Source organism: Emiliania huxleyi, assembly GCF_000372725.1.
Source record: "Emiliania huxleyi CCMP1516 chromosome Unknown EMIHUscaffold_164, whole genome shotgun sequence".
NCBI lineage: Eukaryota > Haptophyta > Isochrysidales > Noelaerhabdaceae > Emiliania > Emiliania huxleyi.
In genome coordinates, this window is record NW_005200941.1 from 96565 (window position 1) to 123115 (window position 26551).

Here is a 26551-nt window from a genome sequence, read left to right on the forward strand (position 1 = left end):
CTCTACTTTCACAAGGCACCGAACGGCACCGAACTGCACCACGAGTGCGTGCGCAAGGTGAGTGTGAGACAGACACACACACACACACACACACACACACACACACACACACACACACACACACACACACACACACACACACACACACACACACACACACACACACACACACACACACACACACACACGAAAGACAACCCAAGGGAGGATACCCGCGAAGATTCATTCTCCCGTGGTGTACCTTGAGCACTTGAGCACTGGATAGGTGGCGGCGCTCAACCAGTTCGACTGCCTCCGCGCCAACAAGGCGACCATGGCGCACGGCCTGGAGGTGCGCGTCCCCTTCCTCGACCGGGGCATGCTCGACGCGACCATGACGCTGGACCCGGACTTTAAGCTCACGCGCAAGGGCGAGAAGACGCAGTTCCTCGAGAAGTGGGCGCTGCGCGAGGCGTTCAACGTGCCCACCGAGCCGTTCTTGCCACACGAGGTGCTCTTCCGCCAGAAGGAGCAGTTCTCGGACGGGGTCGGCTACTCGTGGATCGACGGCCTCAAGGAGCACGCCGGCAAGGTCATCTCCGACGAGGACATGGCGACCGCGCCGATCCGCTTCCCGTGCAACACCCTAGAAGCAGAAGTACGCATCCTTGTACCCCAAACTGTACTCCGCTGTATTCACTGTAGTCTTCTCCGTGAGATTCGCCTCGGAATGCGCTGCACAATACGCGTCTTCCCGCCCTCATGTGTGCGTCTTTTTTTCGTAGGTACAACACGCCTGGCACAAAGGAGGCCGCCTACTTCCGCACCATCTTCCACTCGCACTTCCCAAACAACAACTACGGCAACGGCATCGAGGCGACCGTGCCGGGCGGCCCGTCCGTCGCTTGCTCCACCGCAAAGGCGATCGAGTGGGACGAGGCTTGGTCCGACCCGACCAAGCAGGACCAGTCGGGACGCTTCGTCGATACGCACGACGCGGCCGTCGCCTGAGGGCGGCGGAGGGTGAGAGCCCGCAGAACAGGTGTGCTACAACGCGCCGAACACGACTCGCTGTGTGACTGACTGTCTATTGCCGATATTGGCGGCCTGCTGGCGGCGTGTGCCACCGCCAAAGGAGAAGCCGGCGCCCCGCACACAGTTTGGTGACTGGAGTCTGCACAGCCCCGGGGGCAGCACGGCACGAGTTTCAAAAGCAAAAACACTCCATGTGGCATGCGGTCTTCTATCTAGTGTGTGCCCCTTTCGTTCTCAAAAAGTGTAGAGAAATCACCGGAGCGGAGCATGTTGGGCCATGGGCGGATCTAGAGCCGTAGACGGAGCACTTGGAGAGATGCGGTTCGTCCCACCTCCCCACATCCGCGTTTTGGAGGTACTGGACGATTGTGGATACTTTATCTGAAAAATCGAAAAAGAATTCTTAAGATACAAGCCTCTCTCACAGCACACCGAAAAAGAAACGCGGCTCGGCGGGGGTACTCTGCTGCAAGCGTGGCGGACGATGATCAGCTTCGACCAGCCCTTTTGTCACTGCTCCTCAGCGTCAGGAATCACGCGGACAGGCATTGTCGCGCGCATGCTTTGCCTCGTGTCGCTGCTGGCGTGTGTCATGTATCTACCCGAACGCTCAGTGGCTGTGGAGAGCGTGGCCGTGGGTGCAGCGATCAAGGCATACGTGACGGGTGGTGTTGCCGTCGGAAGAGTGCAGGCGGGCAGCGTGGCCGCCTTCCGAGGCATCCCATACGGCAACGCCGAGCGGTTCTTGCCTCCGACTCCTGCAGCCAGTTGGGTCGGCGAGCTCGACGCCTCTGCCGACGGTCCGGCGTGCCCGGGAAAGAGCCCGCCGTACGACCGCCACATGTCCGAGCAGTGCCTGTCACTCAATGTCTTCACGCCCGTCGCCGCCCTGGGCAATGCCTCCGCGCAGTTGGCCGTGCTCGTTTATCTCTACGGTGGCTCGCTGAACACGGGATCCGTCGCATCGTATGGACCGATCGAAAACTTGGTCAGCGGCAGCGAGGGGCGCGCGATGCTCGTCGTTATGAACTATCGCCTCGGTGCGCTCGGCTTTGCCGCGCTCAAGGAGCTGTCGGACGCCGACCCTCGCGGAACGAGCGGCAATCTGGGCCTCCTCGATCAGCAGCTCGCCATGCGGTGGGTCGCCGCCAATGCCGCCGCCTTTGGTGGCGACCCTCGCAAGGCGACGCTGCTGGGCCAGTCATCGGGTGGCACGTCGATCTTCGCCCACCTGGCTGCGCCCGCGAGCCGAGGCCTCTTCCATGCGGCCATCTCAATCAGCGCCTCGCCCAATCTCACCATCTCGTACGAGGAGAAGCTGCGGCAGGACGAGGAGCACTGGTTCAAGCACACGCCATGCGCCCGCGAGGCGCGCGGCGCGGCCACGCTCGCGTGCCTCCGCGCAGCAAGCGTCGAATCGCTGCAGGCGGCGCTGGAGCCGCGTTACGACTACTTTGACTTCAACCACAGCTTCGCTGCATCGGTGGTGCCGCCGCGTCGCGGCCCCGGCGGCGGCTGGTCGGCGCTCGGATGGGCGGCGATGCCATATGTCGACGGCGTGACGGTCACGCGTGGCACGATGGAGGCGGCGAAGGCGGGCTACGACGTGCCCGTGCTGCTTCAGAACTTGGAGGGCGAGCTCAATTGGCAGCCCGACCCGACCCTCGAATCCATACGCACACGCGCCGAGGCGGCCGCGCGCATTGAGGGGATGCTCGCCGCCGGATTGGGCGCGGAGGCGGCGCGGCGGCTCTACGCGATGTACGCGGGTGTCGGCGGCGACAACGACACGCTCGCTGCCGCGCCCGCCTATGCGCTCAACGCCGATACGGGGTGCACTTGCGGCCAGCTCGCGCTCGCACTCGCGGCGAGCGAAGCGCGACGCAGCGAGGGCACGGCGCCCGTGTACATCTCGCTTGTCCGCGCGCGGCCGTACCATCCGTTCGGTCCGCTGTCGGAGTCGTGCACACGCCCTGCCATCTACGCCTTCCACCTTTGGGACTTTTTCGCCGCCGTGAGCGTCGGCGCGCCCACGGCGGCAGAGCGCGCAAACTGGTACGACGCGCGGTTCGACGAGGCTTGGGTCGAAGGGAGCAAGTGTGGTCCCTACCGGCCCGCCCCCACGGACGTCAAGCTCGGCCGGGCGCTTCTCGAGCAGTGGCTCTCCTTCGCCGAGCACGCCGGCTTCCCCGACGGTGTCGGCTGGCGCGCCGTCGACGACGCGCTCGGCTGGCCGCGCCACTACACACACGGGGTGATTGATGACGCTGGGCTCACCTCGAGCGTCGTAGATCTCAAGAGCGACGCGTGCACCGCGTGGCGCGAGGCAGGTGTGGGGCCGGAGTGGTGGTGGATTAATTAAGATGCCAGAAACGCAGCCTAGCTGCCTGCGCTGTTGGGGCGGAGCGCACTCTCGTTCCTTCCCGCCCCTAGCTCGCGCTCCCGAGCGGCAGCCGGATGCTGCGCGGCAGGGTACGACTCGCTGCAGCTGATGCGCAAGTACCGCCTCTCCAACGAGTCCAAGGCCGAGATCATCCTCTGCAGGTCGCGCGTTCACAGCCGGATGAGCCTGAGCGATATGGCGTCGGCCGGCTTGCTCCGCTGGGCCGCTGCGGCCGCTACCCGCTCCTCCGCGCCTGTCGCGAAGACGAGCCGGCGCTGCGCCTTCCGTCGCGCGCAGCTGCCAACCGGACGCGTCCCTGCCTCGCTTTGGGTACGTGAGGGATGAGCGCGTGCTCTCGCACTTGCCGCGAACACGGATGTGTGAGGACCGGCTGTGGGTCGATTTGCTGCCAGTCTCGATGCAGGCCACCCTGCCGCCACAGCAATCCGACGCCTTTCTGGCGCGGCTGAGACGGCAGGGACTCGCCTGAGTACGGTGAAATGTGAAAGTACACAGAGTTTCGAGAGCGACATATGTCTGGCTCGCTGGGTGCGCTTCTTAGCTCCCCGGCCCTCTGGGATGTGAGGCTACCGACTGCACTCCAAGTGCTCCAAGTGCATATACGATGGTGCGTCGCTCCGATCGACTTTTTACGAGTTTCTACTTCAAGCAAGCCTACCACTACACTTTTCGCCTCCTACAGTTACACCCTCACACTGCCTGACCTACACATCTATATACACGTCGATGACGTGCACGTGTGCGAGCGCGTCCGTCACCGCTCTCTTCGTAATGTAACCCGGTTGGAAACGTGCTCCCTGGTCCGTTTGAGACTGTCGAACCGCGGCCGCGCACGCCGTCCATACACGGAGACGGCAAAGGCCACGCACCAGAGCCCGAGGCCGATCGCGTTTGCCAGGAAGAGATCGCTGTGGACGCCCGCGTCGGGGTGCTCCTCCTTCGGGCAGTCGGCGCCACTGCACACCGAGAGGGTGAGAAGCGGCAGGAGGATGCACACAAGCAGGAAGGAGGGAACCAGGAACCGGATGGCGAAGAGGTCCTGCATGTCGTCCTCGGGGTGGCCCGTGAGCTCCTCGCACGCCATGAAGACCGAAGCGAGCCACGTCGAGAGTCCTGGCCAGTTCCGCTCCGCCCAGGCGGAAGGGCTGCAGGTGGCACGGGGAGGCCGCACTACCGGCAGGGCAGGCTGGCTCGCTGCGAACGCGTCCTGCTTGGCGCTATGGCCGAAGCGGCGTCCGGCGCAGATGGTTGTGAGGAAGGCTGCAGCCTGGTAGGCGGTACAGACGATGAAGAAGTAGGAGAGCCACGTTTTTACCTTCGACACAACCCCCTCAGTCATCAGCACGACCGTGGCGAGGACCGTCGTGATGGCGAGGCCAGCGCGGTCCATGTTGCCGCTCTCCTGGCAGGGCGAGAGGACACCGAGGTAGGTGGCACGGGGGGGGGGGGGGACCCACGGGGGCCGCACGGGGGAGGGAGGCAAAAGCACGGGGGCGGCACGGGGGAGGGAGGTAAAAGCGGCGCGAGGGACCTCTGGGATCCAGAATTGCAGCATCGAGAGGATCACGAGCAGCCAAGCCATCATCACATAGGATGTGATAACGTACGATGGTTCGCGCGTGATCCGGAAGGTGTAGCTGAGCTGCTTCTGCTCAAACCTCGGTCGCGACCGAACGCTGATCCCCTTGGAGACGCCGCAGACCCTCTCATCAGAGCCGCAGACCCGTTCAATGCCGCAGACCGACGCGGCGCACAACCGTTCAATGGGCAAGAAGCCCTCTGGCTGTGCAATGATCGTGAAGCCCACTGGAGCGGGTATCCGCGCCTCTCCGTATCCATGGAGATCAAGCTTGGTGCTTCGAGCAACGGTGGTGATGTTGATGTAGCATCTATGAATGTCAAAGGGGTACCTGCGAGCGGGTGGGAGAGGCGGGTGAGCGGCGGTGGCGGGGGTGGGAGGGTGGGCCAAAGCGAGAGACGAGCGCACGGCTCTATGTGCATTTTGCAGTCGAACTCGCCCGTTATTTTCCGCGACCAAAAGACCGTGCCATCATTGCGCATGGTCACTAGAGTCTCCCCGCCGTCCCGCTCCACCGTCTCGGAGAGGTGGTTCAGCACATACAGGTCGGGCGTCCAAACTCTTGCCTTGCTTACCTGGATGTCGCCGCTGTATTGACCTCGAGTCCACGTGAGCCGCGCGTCGTACCACGACATGTCCAGCCAAAAGGTGGCCTGGAATGTGTTGGCTGGGACGTCGATTTGCTGCACAACCAGCTGGTCTATGCCCACGTAGACTGTCGTCGGGGCTAAGATTAAGGAACCTATGCCCCCCTCTCTGGCGTCGCCAGGTTGGAGAGCCAACAGACCAGCAGCGGCGTCGTCCTCCAGTGGCGCAGGCAGCGGGCGCACCTCGGGGTTGTACGCACTGCTGAGCATGGTGCTGATGATGTGGCCCTCGGCGTCGGAGGGAATAAGTAGTGAGGAGGATTGGAGAGTGACACCCATCATGCTCGGTATGGCTGCCTGTACGTCTGCCGTCGTCATCCAGCCAAGGTGAGAGGCCTGCTCCATCGTGCTCGCCATCGTCCGCCATACGCCCTGATTTGGTCTGGTAAGGAGCTCGTCCGCGGTGGCGAAGACCCGGTCCTCGGCGAGGTAGGGAGCCAGTTCGGCCTTGTAGCCAAAGCTGGAGACAAACAGGCCCTGCGCTGCTCCTGCACTTAGCCGCTTGTCTGCTGCCTTCACTGCTCCGATGGCAAAGTGGTTTGTCGCAGTGAGCACCGCCGAGATGGTCTCGTCGGCGAGAAAAGTTGACTCCATGTACATCATCGCCGTGTGCTCGTGCCAGTTGCTAAGCCGCTCTGATGCCACCATCACGACTTTAGAGTCAGGACAGTCGGCCTCGAAGCCGCGAATGGCCATGCTGATGCGGCCGTCAAAGGCGGGATCGGGAGCATACATTGCCGCCACCCTCAGTGGTCTCTGGGTGGCGCTGCCCCAGCGGCGGCAGAGTTCGGACCCGACGTTTGCGGCGCCATCAAGTTGGTTAGTCATGAATGCCAGCATAAAGTGCTGACTCGAGTTGACCTGCGCCTCCAACTCCGCGCTCTGGTGGCCAAAGAAGAAGATGGCTACGCCTTCCCTCGCAGCGCGCCCAATGGCTTCGATTCCGGCGGGTGGGAGTGGGGAACTAGCCACGATGGCCATTCGCCCTGCAGGCGGTCTAGAAGTCGCTGACTGATGGGCGCGTTCGATGATGGGATCGACGATGGCGTTGTAGTACTCTGCTGTGGTGTCACTTACTCTGCTATGCGTGCAGGTAAAGGAGGTGGAGTGTGGGAAGGTGGCGTTCACCGCCTCGGCGATCGGAAAGTCTTCTTCGTCGCGCTGGTCCACGCTGCCCGGGAACGCATAGGGCGCGGCGAAGGCACCTCTCGGCCCGCAGGGGAAGATGATGTGCACCTCTGCAATCTGCGTGCCAGTGACCTCGTCCGTCTCGGCCCAGGCCAGCGAGGGCAGCAATGCCAGCAGCAGCATTCTCGCGCTCCATCTCGTTGTGGATGTTGTCGTAGCCAGCAAGGGCAGGGATGCTAGCAGCAGGCTAAGCAGGCTAATCGCCCGCTGGCAAGCGAGCCGCATGACGCGCGCGCCGGGTGGACGTCCACACGCGATACACAATTACCGCCACGCAAAAGAAGAAAACGGATCGCCGCGAACGGCCTGCCAGTCGAGCCCGTTGCTGTGAGAGCACTTGGAGCACTTGGAGTGCAGTTGGCAGCCTCACATCCAGGGCCGGGGAGCTCAGAAGCGCACCCAGCGGGCCGGATGATCGGGATCGGGCTACGATCTGCAGCGAGTTCTTTTCTTTAAATTCTTCTCTCGCGCGAAATGTATATGTCTTTCGCCTGGACGCTCGTAGTGGCGCTCAGCGTGCCTCAGCAGCCGAACGCGGCGCTGCCTCTCGCTGGCAAGCGCATCGCCTTCACGTCTCCACGCGCGGTCGCCGCTCCGTTCTCGGCCGAGCTCATCTCCGCCGGCGCGAGGCCGGTCTGGTGGCCGCTGGTTGAAGCGGTGCGGCAGCCGCCTCCGACACCGCCGCGGCTCGCCGGCTCACAACCACGCACCACTGCTGCACCCTCCGGCGCAGGTCCCGCTGCCGGAGTCAGAACTCGGCCCGCTTGACGACCTCATCATGCGCATGCCAGAGTCCTGCGCCGTCGCGCTGCTCTCACGCCACGCGGCCGACGCGTTTGTCGAGCGCGGTGCGCGCATCTCGGATGGCGACGCGGAGCTCTTTGCGGCGATGGTCGCCGCGTCCGGAGCGCAGCTCGCTGCCTGCGGCGGCGCGGCGGCGCGGCTGCGCGAACTCGGGCTGGCGCCCAGCCTGGTGCCTCTCGTCTCGACGGCCGACGGCCTCGCTGCCGCCATATGCCACCTCGGCCTCGCTGCGGGCGGCAGGCGGCTGCGCGTCGTTTGTTCGCGCGTGGACGAGGCGCTGCTCCGAGGTCAGCCGAGATTCGCCGAGATTAGCTGAGGCCAGCCGAGGTCAGTCGAGATTCGCCGAGATTCGATGAGATTCGACGAGATTCGCCGAGGATGGCCCAGGTTAGCCGAGAGTAGCGGAGGGGCTGCTCCGGTGCTATGAGTTGGTCATGCGTGCACGGGGGGGCGGAGGCGAGATCTCGGGTAATCTCGGGCTCATCTCGGGCTCATCTCGGCAGGCAAGGAGGCCGAAGAGGAGGCGCTTGTTGCGGCGCTCCTCGCTGCGGGCGCGGACGCGGATGCGGTCGACGCGTGTGCGATCAGGCCGCTCCTCGCCTCCGGCCACGAGCTCTCGCTGCTGCGGGAAGGCGGTCTGGACGCAGTGTGTGTCGGGTCTGCCGAGGAGGCGAACGCGCTCGCTGCGGCGCTGGAGGCGGCAGAGGGCGCTGTCAGCAACGGCACCGCCGCCGCCCTCCTCTCTCACCCAGCACACACACGTGTGCAGCCGCGCCCCTCCGCGCCGTGATTTCTTTTTTGTGACTCGGGCGCGGCCCGGGGAGGTGTGAGCCGCTCACAAGAGCGACGAGTGAGTCAGGCGTCGCTCCTCTGCCCCTTCGACACGCTCCACGAGCAGCATCTCTTCACAGTTGCAGCCGTGAACAGGCGCTCTGCCATACGGGACGCGGCTGGTGGCGGCGGGCGCGGCGGCGCGGGAGGGGTGCGCCGCCGCGGGGCTGCAGGTGCGATCTCGGCGAATCTCGGCGAATCTCGGCGGGGTTTCGATCTCGTTGGGAGGGTGTCTGCCAAGATCAGCGAATCGAGATCAGCGAGTACTTGTCAGCGGAGCTCGGCTGGTCGACCATCTCGGCTGATCTCGCCTATCTCGGCTGATCTCGCCTATCTCGGCTGATCTCGCCTATCTCGGCTGATCTCGCCTATCTCGGCTGATCTCGCCCGCAGGTGGACGTCGAGTCGCGCGCAGAGGCGGAGGAGGCGGCGGCGCTGGCGAAGGCGGTGGCGGATGCGCTGGTGGAACGGAGGCTGGTGTGGTGAGGAAGGAAAGTTCTCCAAACGAGCGGTGAGGCGCCTTGTCTGTTTAGCTGGTAGCGTCAGTGTTCCGTCTTCTCATCACCCTGCTCAGACCCACAGGCCGCCTACGGCCTAGGCTTCTCTGTGCTCACTGCGCGCGCGGATATCTCTTCGTGCTCTACCTACTGTGCCTGATCCTGTCGCGCGCCGCCGTTTTCGCGCAAAACGCTCGGGGTGACGGCTCTTTTACACGTGTGAGACTGTGTCTGTGAGTATAAATGTGTATCGCGCGCCTTCGTGCGCGGTGCGGGGGGGGCGCGGAAAAAAGGACCCTCTTAGCGCCATCGCCATGGTGCTGCAAGCACACGAAGCAGCGCGCCGGGCGCGCCGCGGGCGACGACGACTCCCCCCCCCCCCCCCCTGGGGGCCTCTACGGCTTTAGTCAGCCACAGCATCGAGGTGCTGCAGCGCCAGCGGGCCGCAGCACGCTCGCAGCAGCCTGTGCTTCAAGCGGGCCCGGACCTGCTTCGAGCGGGCGCCCCCTGGTCCCTGCTTCGAACGGGCGCCCCCTGCTTCGAGCGGGCGCCGGGGGCGGGTTCCCCTGGGGCAGATGCGGCGGGGGATTCCTTTTCTGAATGAAATGTCTGCCTCCAATGGGGAAACAATTAACCTGATCTCAGACTCACTCGTTACGAAAGATCGCCACCGCCGCGTACTCTCTCTCTCACTCCACCGCCAAGATGCAAGGTCAAAGATTTCTTACTCTAAAGTAGCGCAAATTACCTTCTTTTGGTATGTCTCTTTCTCTCTCTTGGTCAAAATAAAAGTTCTACGCTGTCACTTGTAGTGAGCGTCGGGCTGGTGGTTCGACACCGAGTTTGAAAGATCTGTTTACGTCTCTCTTCACAGGACTGAGGAGACCCAACGCTGTCTGTTGTGCCGCTTCTAAAACAGAGAGAGAGTTGTGGACGAGTTTTATTTCCCATTTTGCATTTACTTCCAAATCGAGTCAGACAGAGCGCCACCCTCGTTCGTGAGTGCTAAGCCCACTCTCAAGAGGGTGAGGGAAGAGTGGTGATGGGGTCACTCCCGCGAAACCCGGGGGCAGTCGGAGAAGTTGCGCCGGCACCCTGGACCCCCCAGCGTGGGTCGCGCCCCTCAATTTCAAAAAGTTGCAACCCTGCACTGACGACGGTCGGCCGTCAGAATTTTACGACAGAAACACACGCCAGCGTAGGTGTCAGCCCGCCAATCCTCGAGAACCTGAGAACCTCCCGTTGGGCAGTTCGTCGACTTGGCGCAGGTGGGCCCCGGTCATGGTGCTAGGTGCGACGTTATCGTCCGATGCTCGATCCACTTGATCTTCTGCCCCGAATAGACCCCGCGACGGCGAAGATATGGTTTGCGCACGTGCACAAGGCGTCGGGCACCTCGTTTTCGAAGCAGTTGTGCGACATCACGCCCGCACCGTGCGAACCCGTGTCCTGCTGCCAGACCAGGGACACAGACCTCCGGCGCGTCCAAGACTGGTGGTTCTTTCCCAACGCCTCGTGCACATTCCAGACAAATGAGGACCACGTGGCGAGCATTGTCGCCCGCGTGCGTCGCAATCGCACCAAACACAGCGACGAGCCGAGACTGGTGTCCCTGTACCGGGACCCGTTGGGAATTTGCCGTTCCGACTGGGCCTATGTGCACCGACTGTGTAGCAGCTTTGCGGGAAGGCTTGTGCGAGAACTCTCGGCATACGACGCGCGGCGCTTGCAGTCCCTTGCCCACGCGCGGGGTCGAGAACTAGATACGCGCAGCTTCTGCGCGTGGGCCATGCCGCGCTACCCCGACACACCGCTCGGGCAGCTTGCGTTTGCGCGAGAAAAGGCCAACGGCATGCTGTCGTTGTCAAGGGGGTTTGCACAGGAATTGAAGCTTTACTCGGCGCCAGAGGCCTTTCGGTGGATTCAGAACAATGTGAATTTCTGGGGGGTCTCGGAGCTCTACACGGTCTCGGTCTGCCTCCTGTGGTTCCAAACAGGTCTCCTCGATAAGTTCAAGTCGACGTGCTCCTGTCAACCTCCAAACAGGACCGTCACCGCCTTCCACATGTTGAACACGGCGCCAAAAGATGCGGCGAAGGAGGCCGCGTCACCATTCAACATCAGCCACGCCGAGCTGGAGCGGCTCTTCGCCACCGACCTCGCGCTTTACCGGCTTCTTCGAACGGAGTTTGAGCGGCGAGTGCGTCTAGTGGAGGCCCATACAGGAGTCATGTTCTGGTGCCCGACTTGAGGCCGGAACGTGGAAAGAAAGAAAGAAAGAAGGGACGATGGGAGGACGGCACGGCTCATGAATTCTTTTTGAAAGAAAAGAAGAAAGAAAACAGACAACCCAAGGGAGGGATGGGAGGACGGCACGCCGCCACCACACAGGGATTTTAAGGAGAGGTGTGTGGTGCGCTAGCCGTCGCCCACCCTAGGGAGTCTGCCTCTTCCTATCTCTCTTCGCAGTCTCTCTCCGATTCTCGCTGCAACCTTCATGCCACCTCGCGGTCGTCCCACTCTCGTCGTTCTCTCCCTTGTCATTTCCTCCTCTGTCGCGTCGTTCCCTTCTGCCTCGTCCTGTGACGCCGCCTTTTGAGCTTAGCCTTCGAGCATGAAAAATTCTTTTTACATCGGAAGCAAGTCGAAGTCCGTTGCGTAACATCCATCCTTCGGAGCATCATGCTCTCGCTGATCTCTCTCCCCAGCTCGCTCGTTCTCACCTCCACGACGCACGCGCCCGTCGTTCGCGCGCGTGCGGCACCAGCGATGATTGGAGAGGGGCCGCAGGTGCATGCTCGCGTTGCCAGTCTCTCCCGCCCCGCCGCTTTTGCATCTTTCGCCTCGCTCCACAGGGCTATGCGCCGAACATCGTCCCCGAGAACTTCCAGGGCACGGTCGTTCCGACCCAGCCGTACGGGTGAGCGGCTGGAATCTCACTCGCCGCACACTGCCCTCGCCGCCTGAAGCCTCGGCCCATCTGACCGCACCAGGCTACCGATGATCGCCGGGCGGTCCATTGAGGACGTCTATGCGGCTCAGCAGAAGACGCGTGACAAGGACGACATTTACGACCCGAAGTGCAAGGCGGACGGTAAGGCGCACCGGACCGCAGTCGTGACCACCGGATGGGGCGAGATGGAGTGACCGGGCTCGCGGCGGGACCGGAATCCAACTTGTGAGAGATATTGCAGATGTGTCGGATGTGCCGTGGGATGGATATGCGCTGGCGTACGTATCTTTGCTGTGTATCAATAAACAAATACAGGTACCGCGAGTCAGAGGTGTGAGTGTGTGCGCGTACTGGATCACTGCAGATCGCCCCTCTACCTCTGCCCCGTACTGGATTACTGCAACGCCCCTCTGCCTCTGCCCCCGCCTCCCTTTACTTGCTTCCAAAGACCGCCCAGCACTCGGCGTCCTCCGGCCCGCCTCCGTTCTTGACGTTGGTGAAGCCGTTCGCCTCCAGGTATTCCTTCGCCTTTTGGCCACGCCCGCCGCCGCCGCAGTGCGAGATGATCGGGGTCGCCTTGTCCTTGCCGTCCAGCGGCGAGAGGTCCATCGACGCGGTGGCGCGGTCGAAGACGATGTTGACCGCAGCCTTGCGGCTAGGGTCTCCGATCTTTGCGGTCTTGTTTGTCTCGCCGTCGCCCGGCTCCTTCTCAAAGTCCGGGTTGCGGACGTCGACAACGACCAGATCACCGCCCGCCTGTTCGACAAAGCTGGCCAGCTCCTCCGGAGGGCTCACACCCGGTTTGCGGCCCATGATGGCAAAGGAGCGGGAGAGCGGCGAGTGCGACGCGGCGGCGCGGGAGAGCGGAGCGGAGAGCGGAGCGCCGGCACGGAAGGCTGGGAAGAGCACGGTGAAGCCGAGCATTCACTGCGGTGGGGGAGGTGACGGGTGAGGAAGGGACAGGGTCAGGGACAGATCGTGCTAGCTTTATATTATACCAAAAGCTAGGCCCAACGCCCTCTAGGGCCGCGGCTTACATGGAGGGTCGGAAACGAGAAAAACGGCGAGGTAGTTTGTCTGGTCGCAGTGGCGTGTATGGCGCCGCAGGGGACACGCTTCTCAAAAACTGACGCGGCCAAAGACCAAAGCCCTCTAGACAGAGAGCTGCTCTATCTCCGCCTCGAGCTGCTGAATGGTGAGCTGGCTGTCCGCGTCCGCTCTGTCCGTGAGATCAACCTCTGTCTCGCGTCTGCCAAGCCAACGTTGTGCTGCCGTGGCCTCGGGGCCGCAGGGACGGTGGGTGGCGCTCTCTTGCGCGCGTCGGACGCGAAGGACTGAGACAAGCAGACGCCTGAGTGTCGACTGCTGCTCGTCCTGGCGCTGCGCCTCAGCACGGTGGAGCTGTCGCTTGAACCAGCGCATGAGAACGCAAGGCACCACCACGGCTAGCAGCACCCCACTCGCCGCAAGCGCGATGAGGATGCTACGCTCTTGCGCTGCCGCCGGCGAGGTCGACAGTAGTGACGGAGGAGAGGGTGCGGGAGGAGAGGGCGGTGATGCTGCTGGCGGCCAGGCGGAGGGGGGCGGCAACGAGGGGGAAAGCGACGGAGGCGGCGGCGAGGGCGAAGCGGAGGGAGGCGGCGGGGAGGGCGAGGCGGAGGGAGGCGGCGGCGAGGGCGGCGGGGAGGGAGGCGGCGGCGACGGAGGCGGCGGCGACGGCGAGGTGGAGGGAGGCGGCGGTGACGGCGAAATAGACGGCGGCGGCGGCGGCGGCGGCGGGGGCGTCGGCGGCGGGGGCGAGGGCGGCGGCGGAAGCGGGGAACGGCACTCTGTGAGGCCTAGCGGAACTTCCTCGGATGAGCCGTCGCACACCCCGTCACTCAGCGCACAGAGGCGTGTTGTATTATCGACTTTGGTAACGTCATAGTACAGAGCGCACTCCTCCTGGGTTATGGCGGGCGCATTCGAGTTCAGATCGTAGCAGTCGTCAACCTTGATGCGACAATCCTCAAGAGGAATTGGCGACGGCGGCGGCGCCGGTGGCGGCGGCGGCGGCGGCGGCGCTGGCGGCGGCGATGGCGGCGGAGGCGCCGGTGGTGGCGGCGTGGGCGGCGGCGGCGTCGCCGCCGGCGAAGGCGGCGATTGAGGTGGCGTGTCGGAACCGGGTGGCCACGCAGGCGGCGGAGGCGCCGGTGGGGACCCGAATGGCGGCGGCGGCAGCCCTGGTGGCCGAGGCGACTGGGGGCTTGGAGGCGAGAGAGGCGGAGGGGAGCTGGGCGGCGGAGGCGATGGCAGCGGCGAAGGGGACGGCGGTGGAGGTGCGGGTGGCGGCGGCGACGGCGGTGGCGGAGGCGAGTCCGGCGGTAGCGGCGGCGGCGGCGGCGACGGCGGCTGCGGGGGTGGCGGAGGGCGGGGCGGCGACGCGGGCGGGCTGGCCACCAGCACGTAAACGTTGCAAGAGATGTCGCGAGTGGGCAACTTGTGGTCGCAGATGGTGCAGGTGGCGCTCTCGCGGCAGAAGCTGAAGTAGAGCTTGTCCGCTCCTGCCTCCCCCGCGCAGGCTTCCCAGGGTGGTCCTGCCTCGTCTTGGAGAGGGACGACCACCCCGGTGCAGCTCGAATTGCTTTCGTGTTCTTCTGCTGCTGGCGGCGGTGGCGGCGATGGAGGCGATGCTGGCACTGGTGACGAAGGCGGCAAGGGACTAGGAGGCGGTGGCGTCGGTGGCGGACGAGGCGGCATCCCGGGGACGGGCGGCGGTGGCAGCGGCGGCGGCGGCGCGGACGGCGGAGCAACGACCCGGTATACGGTCGATGCGTTGCTTCCTTGCCATCTTTTCAAATCATTGAATTCGCACGGGCAGCACGAGCCCTCCGCGTCAGGACCCGCGCCCTCCAACAGGTCGCTGCTAAAGCACTCCTTGCCTGCGTCGTTCGCTTTTGCAGCGCAGGCGGACCTGGTGTAGTTGGTCCAGGGAAGGCACTGACCCTGCGGGCAATAATAGCCAACTTCCCAGTAATCTCCCTGCGCGGCCAGCGCGCGTCGCATCTAGCGGATGCCCGGCCCGTGCGGCCCCTGTGAGCCGTCGGGGCAAGAGTTGCACACAATGGCGTGCCTTCGGCGTGCCGAAAATCGAGTCGCCGAAAAAATGGCACTTTTTCGGTGCTGGTAGCCCCCCCAAAACAGGCGCGCGCAGCGCGCCCAGGGGCGCCGCAGGCGCCCCAAGCGGCGCGGAGCGCCGCCGCAGGCGGCGGACAGCAGGTGCGCGAAATTAAACGCCATTTTCGGCTCCGCGGTTTTGCCACTAACATTGAAATCCGGTACAAAACGACTTAGCCGAAACAACAGACAGACAGACAGAGAGCACACACGTTCGAGACGGGGGTGCGCCGACCACCGTCGCGGACCCAGTAGAGCTAGATGGTCCCACATGATGCGCCCTTAGCCTCTGAGCTCGTCCTAGACGTTTTAGGGAAGCGTGGGCAGACCAGAACGCGGCCACGGCGACGCTCCGAGGCTATCAGCAGCGCTGGCGGCGATCGTGGCGACGGCGCCTCGCCGCTGCAGCGGCACAGAATCGAGGAAGTGGCGTTGGTGGCAGCATCAATGAGATATGAAGGCGGCCGTAATGCTGGTGGCGCCTTCGAGGGCGGCGGGGAGGGCGGTAGCAGCGACGGCGGTCGAGTCATGTGGCAGGGGTGGCAAGATGCAGCAGGGAGGCTTGAGTTAGCGACGCGGGGCGGTGGCGTGCCAGCAGGTAAGCGGCGGCGGCGGAGAGCAGGTGCGCGAAATAAAGGCCAATCTTGAGATATCCATTTTGCACCACCTTTGGATTTCTGGTACAAATTGACTTGTGGATCTTGAAGGCACGCGCAAGAGCGCACCAGGCAAGTTGACTCAACCTCGGATCTCGCTGCCGCTAAGCGTGGCGTCGATTATCAAACGAGCGGTGACAGTAGCGGTGGCAGCGGCGGCAGCGTCGACAGGAGCACCTACTGCAGTGTCAAATGTGAGCTGGGAGGCGGGAGGCAGATGCAATAGGAGCGGGAGAGTGAGATCGTCAGCCAGCAAGGCAGACCTTTACGGCGCGGCTGCGGGCGCGTTTGCAGTGACATGCGATCCATGTGGCAGCAAAGGCACGGCGGGAGTAGCGCGTATGCAGGCTGGTGAGCGAGGGTGGCGCGTCGCGAGTGGCGGTGCAGCCAGTCGGTGGCGGGTGCTGGCGACCGGCAGAGAGATGCAGACGGCGCGAGAGATGACCCTGCGGAGAGGCGAGGTGACGGGCGATCCGCGACGGTGGGAGAGGGCTGAGCATCGCCATGTCTCGCTCCGGCACCATCTTGCCGAAGCGCAGGCCCGGGAAGGCGGTGTTTTTGATGTAGCGGAGCCGCGCCGTGTCGTGCTTGTTGTACCGCCCTTGGCGGCCGGCGTAGCGCTGGTGCACACCGTGCAAGATCGACTGCAGCTCGAGCTGGTGGCTGACGATGTCCTCGCCGCTCTGCAGCGCCGGCGACAGGCACATGGCGCCAGCAGAGGAGATCTGCGAACAGGGCGAGTCGACGCTGGCAGGTCAAGCAGCGTCGACTCGCTACCAGCAACGAATGGGTACCCTCCCCGGCACTTCCCTCCCCGAAAAAATCAAGAGGGGCGTGCTCCAAGTGCTCCAAGTGGCGACGAGACACGGTTCTCGAGGTTCTCGAGGTGGATATCCTTTGGCCGCGTTGGGTAGCGAGGATTGGTGTAACCCGAGCCACGGAGGCGTGTTTTCTGACGGCCGACCGTCAGTGCACGGAGTTGCCCCTTCTCCGACAGTCCCTGCCCCGGCTAGTTCCCCAGGCTCGCCGGGTTTCCCCTACGTCACCCAGGACCTAGCGCGGGTGGGTTGCAGGGGGGCTCGCTGCAGGGAAAGGCTGTGTAAGAAGCCGATCCCCGTAGTCCGCCCCGCTCCTCCCCATCGGGCCGCATGAGGGCCCACACCTCGCAGATTCGTTTTCGCGCCTGGGTCAGGCGCGCGGGGCATCCCCCGGGTCGCTCGACCGTAGCGATCCGAAGAGTGGCCGCTATGCGAAGGAAAGAGTGGGGCCCTCGGGGTACGCCTCGTCCGGACGAGACACGATGCCGCCGCGCTCGCCCGGGGAGGCCCCACCCGGGCTGTCAGCTCCCTCGGAGCCAATGGGGCTAGCCGGCGGAGGTGGGGGGGGCGGGGGGGCCGCCTCCGAAGAAGAGACATCAAAAACGAGTGCAGAGGCAGTGGGGCGACGCCCGAAAAGCGAGCAAGAGACCGAACCAGACTGAAGATTCACCCTGAAGGGTGGGGGACGAGGACGTGCAGTGTACACGTTAAGTAGTCGTGTGTGTACGTGACGGGTGGTGTCGTAGTGTCCGTGTCCACTAGCTCCGAGTAGAGGGGGCGTTCTGCAGTTAAGGGGAAACCCGGTACACGGAGCCCTCTCGGAGACCCGTGTTTACTTTACGGCCCTTTCCCCGCGAACGCGCACCCCCTGGGCTAGGGCTCTCTTGCCCGCAACCCGATGCCAATCATCCGGCCCGCAGGAAGCGCTTCTTAGCTCCCCGGCCCTGGATGTGCGGTTAATGACTGCACTCCAAGTGCTCCAAGTCCGTCTCACAGAACACTGCCCAATCTCCCCAGGAGATGTCTGGTCTATTTATTTATTTATAAGCACACTGGCACAACAAGGGCGCCGACTGGCGCGGACACTGGCACACACACCGGCACACCACCGGAGCCGCCTAAGCGACTCCGAACGGCAATGCACTACGCTGTCTGTGTGAGAGAGAGTGAGACGTGTGTATCGCGCGCCTTGCGGGGGGGGGGCGCGGAAAAGAGGAACCTCTTAGCGCCGTCGCGGTGCTGCAAGCAGCGACACACACACACACACACACACACACACACACACACACACACACACACACACACACACACACACACACACACACACACACACACACACACACACACACACACACACACACACACACACACACACACACACACACACACACACACACACACACACACACACACACACACACACACACACACACACACACACACACACACACACACACACACACACACACACACACACACACACACACACACACACACACACACACACACACACACACACACACACACCTGAAAGGGTGAAGGGGGCTCCCTCCGAGGAGGGGCTGTGTAAAAAAACAAAAAAAGTAGTCCGCCCCACTCCTCCCCCCATCGGGGCGCACGAGGCGGCCACGCCTCGCAGGTTCGTTTCTCGCGCTTGGGTCAGGCGCGCGGGGTATCCCCCGGGTCGCTCGACCAGCGCTCCGAAGAGCGTGGCCGCTATGCGAGGGAGAGAGCGGTAGTGAGGCGGTCCACGAGGCGCGTTTTCTGGCGGCCGACCGTCAGGGCCCATCAGTTTACCTAAAAAAACCCTAGATCCCGGCTGACCTGGGGTGCCGGCCGAAGCTAAGAAACCACGGCGTGGGGTGGGTGGGGTGGGTGGAAAGGCTTAGAACAGCGGCGTGCCGCGATCCTGTTTTCTTAATGTATGCCCGCAACAGACTGTATGTAGCTTGGGTTTCCCGTATTTTCCCCTCCTCGAGGTTCTCGAGGTTCTCGAGGTTGATATCCTTTGGCGGCGTTGGGTAGCGAGGATTGGTGTGACGCGATCCACGCAGGCGTGGTTTCTGACGGCCGACCGTCAGTGCACGGAGTTGCCCCTTCTCCGACTGCCCCTTCGTTATCGAGGTGGATATCCTCTGGCCCGTTGTACCTGTCGCACTCCCATTTTTATTCAGCCAAAATAAAGAAATCGGTCTCCGAGGTTAGGTTGGGTAGGCCACCTCCGCGTGAGTCAGGTTCGCGTACACGGCCTTGGCCGCCGCCGTCCGCACCATCAGGCGCTGCAGCGTCACCGTCCCAAGGCGTATCATCTCATCCGAGTCGGGCGTGACGCACGTTCCGTACTGCACGTTCGAGAAATACTGCCCCTTCGCCCGCTGATAGATGAGCTCGAAGTAGAACCACGCGAGGCCGCCGCCGTGCGGCAGCTCCAACCCTTCCTCGAGCTTGCCGACCAGCAGGTCCTGCCAGACGAGCGGCGCGCAGTGGGCCCACGCGCCGTTCTGATCGACCGAGTCGTGGCCCACGTTGACCACCATCCCGGGCCGACACCCGGTCTGCCGCGCCAGGGTGACGTACGCGTTGAGCACGAACGCCTCGTTCACCTCGACCCACTCGCTGAGCAGGGCGTCCTGCAAGATGTACTGGCCGGTCTGGCCCAAGTGCTGTCGCGTCAAGCTCGGCGCAGTCGCCGCCCTCATGGCCAGCTGCACGGCCTGGCTCGCCGCGTCGCCAGCCGCCGCCGCGGTGGTCGCGTTCGCGCCCACCGCCACCTGCAACGCGCTGGCCGCCGCCTGCGCGACGCCGGCGAGCTGCTCGACCCCGCCGCTCCCTCTCCCTCCTCCCACGAGGCTCGAGAAATGGTGCGTCGCGGATGGGTCGCCAGTACGCCATCGCCTCCTGTCCCGCCGGGAAGCCCTTTTCGCCGAAGAGGATCGGCCACACGTGGCTCCGCATGATGTTGAACTGCACCCCCACCGTCTTCGCCCCCCGCCCGACGAGCTCACACCCCTGCCGCCGCGACGAGTGCGACTGTCGGATGCGGCTCGTCAGCAAGTACTGCAGAAACACGAGGGTGAGCTGCTGGCACGGATACCCGTCCCGCATCCCGTTCGCAAAGTTGGAGCGCATGTCCGCATCGCCGCCGTCTTCGTCAAGCCGCTCCATCTCCGTCTGGAAGTCGTCGTGGAAGATCAACTCCACGAGGGCGCTCCGCCTCCGCTTCGCCAGGCGCGCCGTGGTGTCCGTCGCCGCGAGCGGCGCCAGCAGCGCCGCCTGCTCCGCCGTCCGCTCCTCTGCCGCCGCCCGCTCCGCCTCTCTGGGCGCCTCCGCACGTTCCTGGTGCTGCACGGCGCGCAGCTCGCCCGCCGCGCGCCTCTCCCTCTTGGTGATCGGGGACGGCCGTGCGCGAACGGGTCGTCCGCGTCGCCCGCCGCCGCCCGCCTCTCGTGCGGCACGGTGTGCAGCGCCTCCGCCGGCCACGCGAGCCGGATTGCCGCGCCGCGGCCCTCGCCCAGCCGCTGGAATGCTCCGCCGCCTTCGTTCGCCTTGTCAGCCGCTCGGGCCGCCGCCGTCAGCGCCGCGCCCTTGCCGACGAACAGGAGCGGATTCGGCATCGCAAGCCGAAGCGAAGGCGACGTCGTCGGCCAACACTTTGCCTGACGCGCAATCGCCTCCCTTGGCTGACACGCTCGGCGTGTGCCACCTTCCGCCGGCGCTCGCCTTTCGCCTGACGCACAATCGCGCCACTACCAACATACATAGGTAGAAAGGTGAAGAACAGCCAGGCTCGGACTGGACACCAACGCGGTATGGGTGGACGCTGGACAGATGATGACGACACGCACGAGCGACACACAGACACAAACAGGCTCACAAGACACACAGCCAGCTGGCTGCCACACACCCTGAGTCGGCGTACACATAACTCAGGGCCACATCCTCCCTGTCGCCCCCCCCAGCACTCCACGGTGCCAAGGGCACAAACAAGGGCACAACTCAAACAACAGACGACAGGAAGTGACATGTGAGGCTAGAGCAGCTTGCTCCACCTCTAGCAATCTCACCGGCCTGCGAGGCACGGACGAGACCGTATGTGGGGTCTAGTGAGGTGTCTATGGACGCTCTCCTCATGGGCTAGCTGCCTGCGAGGTTGGGTAGGAAGGTGAAGAACTCCAAAACCCGGCGCAGAACACCCCGCCCACAATCCGACTTCCCAAACACGTGGCCCGCCGGCTCTTGATGAGGCCGCACCCCATCCCGGGCCACAGCATAGGCAGCACACCCAGGCCGGCGAGACATTCTTGACGCCCCGCGCGTGTGCGCGTGTTTGCGCCGTGGCGCCACGCGCCGAGGATGACGGCCGGGTGGCGTGTGGCCCCCTCGCTGTTGATAGCCTCTCTTCTCGCCGCGCCGCTCTTGATAGCGTATCGCCGCTCCCCATCACGGATCTACCGAGCGTTCCGGCAGCAGTTTTACGCGAGCCTGCTCGCCATCGGCCTCGGAAGCATCACCGCGGGCGCCTACTTTGACGCCATCGTTTTCGATGGGTGCCGGCTGCCGCCCCACTTTGCGTGCCTGGCGATTGCCGTGCTCGGTGCGCCACCGCGCTCAGAGACGCAGCGCCACCTGGCTCAGAGCGCGCGTGGCACACGCATGCATTGGCAGGGTGCGAGCGATTGACAGATCCTCTTCGCCACCTCAGGCTCTCTCATCGGCTTTGCCTCCTCGCTTGTGCTGCTGCAGCTCCCCTTGGGGTGCGCGGGACACATGCTGCCGTCCCTTGCCCACGGACGTTCACGTTTGCTCCCCGTACCTCGCAGGTCATCTGGACTCCGTCAGAGCCTGCCCTCTGCGCAGCGGCAGCGGTGCTTGCTCTTCCTCTCGCTAGCATACGTTTCGGTGGCGTTCCTGATGGTCGCGCTCCCCTTCCTTTGGATGTGGAGCGGAGACAACTCCGCCCGCTGGGACAGCGCCGGCAGCGTCGGCGCTCCGCCTCCTCTCCTCGCTCGGTCGCGCGCCGGGCCGCACATCGTGAGCGTGATGCGCTTTAGGTGCATACATGTCCTTCGCCTCCTTCCTCTTGGCGGCCGCGTTGAGCTCGAGGCTGATCAGATCGTGCCACTGGGTTGACCCACAGGAGGCAGCGGTCACGCAGCCTTCGCGGCGCCTCCCCCCCATCCTGCCGGTCGTGGTGCTGCCAGATGAGGCGACACTTCCTAGAACCGTGCACCTGCCTTGCTGGGGCACGTGGCCAGACAAAACTCTCTCGTCTCTGTGCCTCTGAGCCCGTCTGACTGCCCTCCCCCCCCCCCCCCACCCCCTCGTCGCCTGCCCCGACCAGTCGGTTGCCATCGCGATGCCGGACGACGACGAGAGGGAGAGGCGCGACGGCGAGTCGGGCTCCAAGGCAACGAGGCGACCGCCCTTGCCGCACGCACTGCTCCGTCTGTGGGGCGGCGGCCTGGTGAGGTGCGTAGGGATCCCCTCAAACTCCCCTCAGCACCTCACCACCCGCCGGTGCCCCCGCCGGTCCTCGCCTAGCTTGCTTCTCCTACCACCACTCCCGCCCATCCCCTGCCGCCCGCGCACGAAGCTCGTGGGCGCCCGACGCCGCGCCTCTTCTTGCCCCCGACAGGGCCGCTGGTCGCACGCCGGCACCCGCGGCGGCGAGGGCTGGCTCCCGCCGCCACCGCCACCACCGACCCCCGCCACGCCGCCCGCCCGCCACAGAGCTGGCCCCCGTGGCGTCTCCGCGGGGGCTGTTGGCGCGAGCATTGGCGGCGCCGTCAATTTTGCGTAGCTCGCCCGCCCCGTCGCGCATCACCCTGCGACGGTCGTGACACATATTTTGTGCGACTCCTCTTTGATGCCCGGGCTTAAATCAGAGAACAAAGGTGAGTACATTTGTAGATTGTACGCACATGCACCAGAAGTACAATTTGCATCCGAGGTACAATTGACCCAGTCTCAGGTCCTCTACAGAGGTCTACACACTTCACCACAGGTCACAGCTCGCAACGCTTCTAGCGGAGCTCGCCAGCGCTAGCGGAGCTCGCCAGCGCTAGCGGAGCTCACCACCCGCGTCGCCCTGCGGCGGGAAGAGCGGCCTGTCGCTGAGCAGCTCGTCCACGTCGGCCGCGTGCACCTCCACCAGCAGCTTTCGGAGGCTCTCCACGCACTCGCGCGCGAGGGTGGCGCCCTTCTCGGCGGAGGAGAGAGTCGCGGCGGCGCCCACCACCCCGTGCGCGTTCAGGTCTTGCGAGAGCCATCCAGTCTTTGTCGCGAACCCGGGCGCGTGGAGCTGGAGCGCGGCGTCCTTTGGCTGCTCGGCCGCCCTCGACGCAAAGTCCTTTGCTGCGGAAGTGCTGACGAGCTGCGGACGCAGGTGCAGCATGAGAGACGTCTCCAGAGCGCCACCGTGCAGCCCGTACCGCATCTCGTCCTCGGGGAAGAGATTTGCGCAGGCAGAGCCGGGCGCCATGCTCGCACCGAGGTTCATGGCGAGGACGGTCAGCATGCCGTGCCGCTTCCGCAGCCGCCTTGCGACAACCTCCGCAAGCGCGTGGTTGCCGCCATGCGAGTTGTACAGCACGAGCTTGCGGATGCCCACCCGTGCGACGCACGCGCCCAGCTCACACCACGCCGCCGCCGCCGTCTCCGCCGAGAGCTCGAGTGTGCCGGCGAAGCCTGAGATGTGGGGAGATGTGGGGAGATGAGGGGAGACACAAACGGGGAGATATGGCCTCGAGTGTGCGGGCGAAGCCTGCGTGCTCGCAGCTGACGCCCACGTCGAGAGGTGGCATCGCCAGCACGAGAGCCTCCTCGGGGAGGGCCGCCAGCGCGCGGTGGAGCAGGTCGGCGTTGTGCATCGCGTCAACGCCGAGGGGCAGGTGCGGGCCGTGAGCCTCGACGGCACCAAGTGGGAGCACCGCCACCGCCTGCGAGAGGTCACGGCGAGATTGCGATCTCCGCCGAGATTGCGATCTCCATCTATCTCACCGCCTGCGAGAGGTCACGGTGAGATTGCGAGCCGAGATTGCGATCTCCATCTATCTCACCGCCTGCGAGAGGTCAGCCTCCGCAAAGTCCGCTGTGCTCCACTCCCCCCACAGGCGCGAGCGGGGCCGACGGCGCCCCGAGCCGGGGCTGCTGGCGTGCGTGCCGAAAGAATCGGCGGCGGTGGAGGACGCGTCGGCGGCGGTGGCGGAGGTGGCGACGTTCGGACCACCTCCCACGGCCGAAGTGTCAGCGATGCGGTACGAGGCAGCGAAGGCGCCTCGGGGGTCGGAGGTGTCGGCGGTGGCGCTCTGCTCTTCCCAGGCTCGCATTTTACCGGGGTTGAGTAGCCCGTGCGGGTCGACGCGCCGCTTGAAGCCGAGTTGCGCCCAGTCCGTCACCTTGGGAGAGGTGGGGAGAGGTGGGGAGAGGTGGGAAGATGTGGGAAGACGTGGGGAGATGTGGGGGGAGATTTGGGGAGATGTGGGGAGCTGCGCCACATCCGTCACCTTCATCCCGCCGTCCTCGAGCACGTGCGTGTGCGGGTCGAAGACGGGGATGCCGTTGGCCTCGTGCCACGAGAGAATCTCGCGCAGCCGCTGGTTGGCGGCCTCCCCAGTCTCGCCCTTTGGCCAGAGCAGCGCGAGCGAGGCGAAGCCCGCGCGGCCTCCGAAGTTGACCACCTCGAGGTGCGGACTTACTTATTTCGAAGAGCCAACTAATGTATGACTAATTCAGGAGTTGGCCACCTCGAGGTGCTGACCGACTAACTACGAGTTAAGGATGAATGCATAAGTAGTTCGGGAGTTGGCCACCTCGAGGTGCTGCAGCAGCTCGGACGGGCCGAACTCTCCCGACACGCGGCGGAGCAGCCCGAGCGCCGACGACGGCTCGAGCACGCACTGCAGGTAGGTGACCGACTTGTCGGCCCGCAGCGCGTGCAGCGTCGTGTGGTTCCAGCCAAACTCGTACATCGGCCGCGGTGCCTCCGTCGCTTTGACCACGCGCGTCGTCAGCCCTCCGTGCTCCGCGCAGAGCCGCTCGACTGGGCCCACCTATGAAAAAAGAAATACCGCGTCCCGCCTATGAAAAAAGAAATACCGCGCAGAGCCGCTCGACTGGGCCCACCCCTGGAGGTGAGCACTGCACCATAGCCACGTGGCGCGCGTCGCCGCCGGCCGCCATCGCACCGTCGCGTCCGTGAGCGCTGTCCCACTGCGGCGCGTCCGCACCCGTCGCGTGCATCAGCGCGTCGGCCTCCAAGTACTTGTGCGCGATCGGGGCCTGGAAGACGCTGATCCCGCGCTTCACGACCGCGGGCGCGTTGGCCACATCGAGCGCGAATGCCGCGGCGGCGTCGAGGGACGGGAAGGCGGCCGTGACGTCGCTCCACGCCTGGGTTCAGGCAGGGCAAAGTCTTCTTCTCCACACGGGCGAGGGTGGTGGGGCAAGGGCCGGGCAGCCCTCTCGACTTCGCGTCTGCCGGACAGGAGCCGCACGGCATTCAAAGTGCACGGCCCGGTGCGCGTGGGTGAGCGGTGCGCGTGGGTGAGCGGGGTGTGTGAGTGTGTGAGTGAGTGAGTGAGTGTGGTGTGTGTGGTGTGTGTGGTGTGTGTGGTGTGAGTGGCGTGTGTGGTGTGTGTGGTGTGTGTGCGTGTGCGTGCTCCGCGCCTGCGCGCGCGCGAGCGGCAGCTCCACCGACGTGATCACGCCGTTGGTGCCGTAGGCGTGGACGACGGGGAAGACGTCGCGTCCGCTCAGCTCCAGCACGCGCGGCGTCTGGTCCTCCGCCGTGACGACGCGCAGGCCAAGCACCGCGCCGTCCTGCTGCTTCAATTGGTTCATGACGACGCATCACTCATGGGGCGGACTGAGCCGAGCGGCGCGCCGGCCTCGGACAAGCCGCCGTGCAGCAGTGCCCCGTGGCCCGTCGATCCGCCCGCCACGAAGCCGCCAACCTAGGGTTAGGGTGTGGGTCAGGGTTAGGGTTAGGGTCAGGGGTAGGGGTAGGGAGGGGGAGGGGTAGGGTTGGGGGTAGGGTTAAGGTTAGGGTCAGGGTCAGGGTTAGGTAGGCGTAGGGCTGGGAGTCACGGCCTCGTGGCGAAGTCCCCTCTCACTTCCTAGTTGGCGGAGTGTCTAGTCTGTGTGTCTGTGTGCCTCTGTATCCGCCGGTGCCCAATCGCCGGCCAAGGCTGCTCTTCCCCTCTCCATCTACCTCTCCGACCGAGGCGGTGAGATTGCGATCTCCGCCGAGATTGCGATCTCCATCTATCTCCCCGACCGAGGCGGTGCGACGCGTGCTCGGGTGCTGCCGCAGCTCCCAGCCGTGCTGGCGCGCGTGGTCCTCGAGGTCGCAAAGCTTGACGCCTATGAAAAAAGAAACACAGCTTGCAAAAAGGAAATACAGGGCGTGGGCTCGAGGTCGCAAAGCTTGACGCCCGCGCCGCACCGAATCGTGCCCGCCTAGCTCTCGGGAGATATGGGGAGATATGGGGAGATTGTGCCCGTCTAGCTCTCGGCTGATCTCGGCTCACCCCGCCGGAGGGAGGGAGGGAGGGAGGGAGGGAGGGAGGGAGGGAGGGAGGGAGGGAGGGAGGGAGGGAGGGAGACGGGGGGAGGAAGAGAGAGAGAGAGAGAAGGCAGGGAGAGGGGGGAGGGAGAAGACAGGGAGAGAGAGAGAGAGAGAGGCGCGCCTCGGCGTCGATGCTCTCGATCTTGTCGAGCCCCGACATGTCCAGCACGACGCCGCCACGCAGCGGGACGGCCTGAAAAAAAGAAACGCGCTGAAAAAAAAACATCCCCGCAGGGCTGCCCTGGGCCCGAAGTGAGTGGCGGCGGGCGCCACGTAAACACTCTGTGAGGCGCGGTGGGCGCGGTGGGTGCGGGCGGATGCGAGTGTCGCGGGGTGTGCGCGAGTCTACGGCGGAGGAGGAGGGCGGCGGGGCGGCCTGCCCGTAGTTTCCGGTGCCCGCGCCGCGCGTCGTGACGAAGACGCGGTGCCTGACTGC

General features: G+C 64.7%; 9 protein-coding genes across 9 annotated transcripts in view; 4 read left to right on the forward strand and 5 right to left on the reverse strand.

The window, feature by feature from the left end:
- Nucleotides 1-1206, forward strand: part of EMIHUDRAFT_455983 (hypothetical protein) — a 2526-nt gene extending 1320 nt beyond the window's left edge. Inside the window, exons 3-5 of the mRNA XM_005785069.1 lie at nucleotides 16-57; nucleotides 266-615; nucleotides 765-1206. Of these exons, the coding sequence (XP_005785126.1) occupies nucleotides 16-57; nucleotides 266-615; nucleotides 765-990 (618 nt within the window). The 3' untranslated portion in view covers nucleotides 991-1206. The remainder of the gene's footprint in view (nucleotides 1-15; nucleotides 58-265; nucleotides 616-764) is intronic.
- A 400-nt stretch (nucleotides 1207-1606) lies between these two features.
- EMIHUDRAFT_230480 (hypothetical protein) lies at nucleotides 1607-3887 on the forward strand (the record flags this gene model as incomplete). The annotated part of the gene is made up of 4 exons (XM_005785070.1): nucleotides 1607-2497; nucleotides 2600-3344; nucleotides 3486-3558; nucleotides 3695-3887. 4 exons carry the CDS (start codon nucleotides 1607-1609, stop codon nucleotides 3885-3887), a joined length of 1902 nt encoding a protein of 633 aa, XP_005785127.1.
- A 221-nt stretch (nucleotides 3888-4108) lies between these two features.
- On the reverse strand, nucleotides 4109-6955 carry EMIHUDRAFT_230481 (hypothetical protein; the record flags this gene model as incomplete). Its single annotated transcript, XM_005785071.1, has 4 exons — nucleotides 4109-4117; nucleotides 4197-4820; nucleotides 4950-5328; nucleotides 5406-6955. The coding sequence occupies 4 exons, from the start codon at nucleotides 6953-6955 to the stop codon at nucleotides 4109-4111; spliced, it is 2562 nt and encodes an 853-aa protein (XP_005785128.1).
- Nucleotides 6956-7312: 357 nt separating this feature from the next.
- Nucleotides 7313-8490, forward strand: EMIHUDRAFT_230482 (hypothetical protein; the record flags this gene model as incomplete). Its single annotated transcript, XM_005785072.1, has 4 exons — nucleotides 7313-7489; nucleotides 7566-7680; nucleotides 8140-8348; nucleotides 8479-8490. 4 exons carry the CDS (start codon nucleotides 7313-7315, stop codon nucleotides 8488-8490), a joined length of 513 nt encoding a protein of 170 aa, XP_005785129.1.
- A 3701-nt stretch (nucleotides 8491-12191) lies between these two features.
- EMIHUDRAFT_441775 (hypothetical protein) lies at nucleotides 12192-12845 on the reverse strand. The gene has a single exon (XM_005785073.1). The coding sequence runs from the start codon at nucleotides 12839-12841 to the stop codon at nucleotides 12350-12352; it is 492 nt and encodes a 163-aa protein (XP_005785130.1). The 5' UTR covers nucleotides 12842-12845; the 3' UTR covers nucleotides 12192-12349.
- A 2390-nt stretch (nucleotides 12846-15235) lies between these two features.
- On the reverse strand, nucleotides 15236-16504 carry EMIHUDRAFT_364288 (hypothetical protein). Its single transcript, XM_005785074.1, has 2 exons — nucleotides 16142-16504; nucleotides 15236-15909 (listed from the first exon to the last, which is right to left on the reverse strand). Exons 1-2 carry the CDS (start codon nucleotides 16434-16436, stop codon nucleotides 15812-15814), a joined length of 393 nt encoding a protein of 130 aa, XP_005785131.1. The 5' UTR covers nucleotides 16437-16504; the 3' UTR covers nucleotides 15236-15811.
- A 2244-nt stretch (nucleotides 16505-18748) lies between these two features.
- On the reverse strand, nucleotides 18749-20161 carry EMIHUDRAFT_230488 (hypothetical protein; the record flags this gene model as incomplete). Its single annotated transcript, XM_005785075.1, has 3 exons — nucleotides 18749-19339; nucleotides 19491-19928; nucleotides 20003-20161. 3 exons carry the CDS (start codon nucleotides 20159-20161, stop codon nucleotides 18749-18751), a joined length of 1188 nt encoding a protein of 395 aa, XP_005785132.1.
- Nucleotides 20162-20900: 739 nt separating this feature from the next.
- Nucleotides 20901-22347, forward strand: EMIHUDRAFT_230489 (hypothetical protein; the record flags this gene model as incomplete). Its single annotated transcript, XM_005785076.1, has 6 exons — nucleotides 20901-21141; nucleotides 21250-21301; nucleotides 21368-21598; nucleotides 21660-21693; nucleotides 21889-22011; nucleotides 22183-22347. 6 exons carry the CDS (start codon nucleotides 20901-20903, stop codon nucleotides 22345-22347), a joined length of 846 nt encoding a protein of 281 aa, XP_005785133.1.
- A 91-nt stretch (nucleotides 22348-22438) lies between these two features.
- On the reverse strand, nucleotides 22439-26523 carry EMIHUDRAFT_455985 (hypothetical protein). The gene is made up of 12 exons (XM_005785077.1): nucleotides 26492-26523; nucleotides 26237-26308; nucleotides 25965-26006; nucleotides 25825-25893; nucleotides 25436-25501; nucleotides 25215-25367; nucleotides 24693-24938; nucleotides 24359-24598; nucleotides 24053-24226; nucleotides 23618-23944; nucleotides 23311-23494; nucleotides 22439-23234 (listed from the first exon to the last, which is right to left on the reverse strand). Exons 2-12 carry the CDS (start codon nucleotides 26273-26275, stop codon nucleotides 22609-22611), a joined length of 2166 nt encoding a protein of 721 aa, XP_005785134.1. The 5' UTR covers nucleotides 26276-26308; nucleotides 26492-26523; the 3' UTR covers nucleotides 22439-22608.
- Nucleotides 26524-26551: the final 28 nt, after the last annotated feature.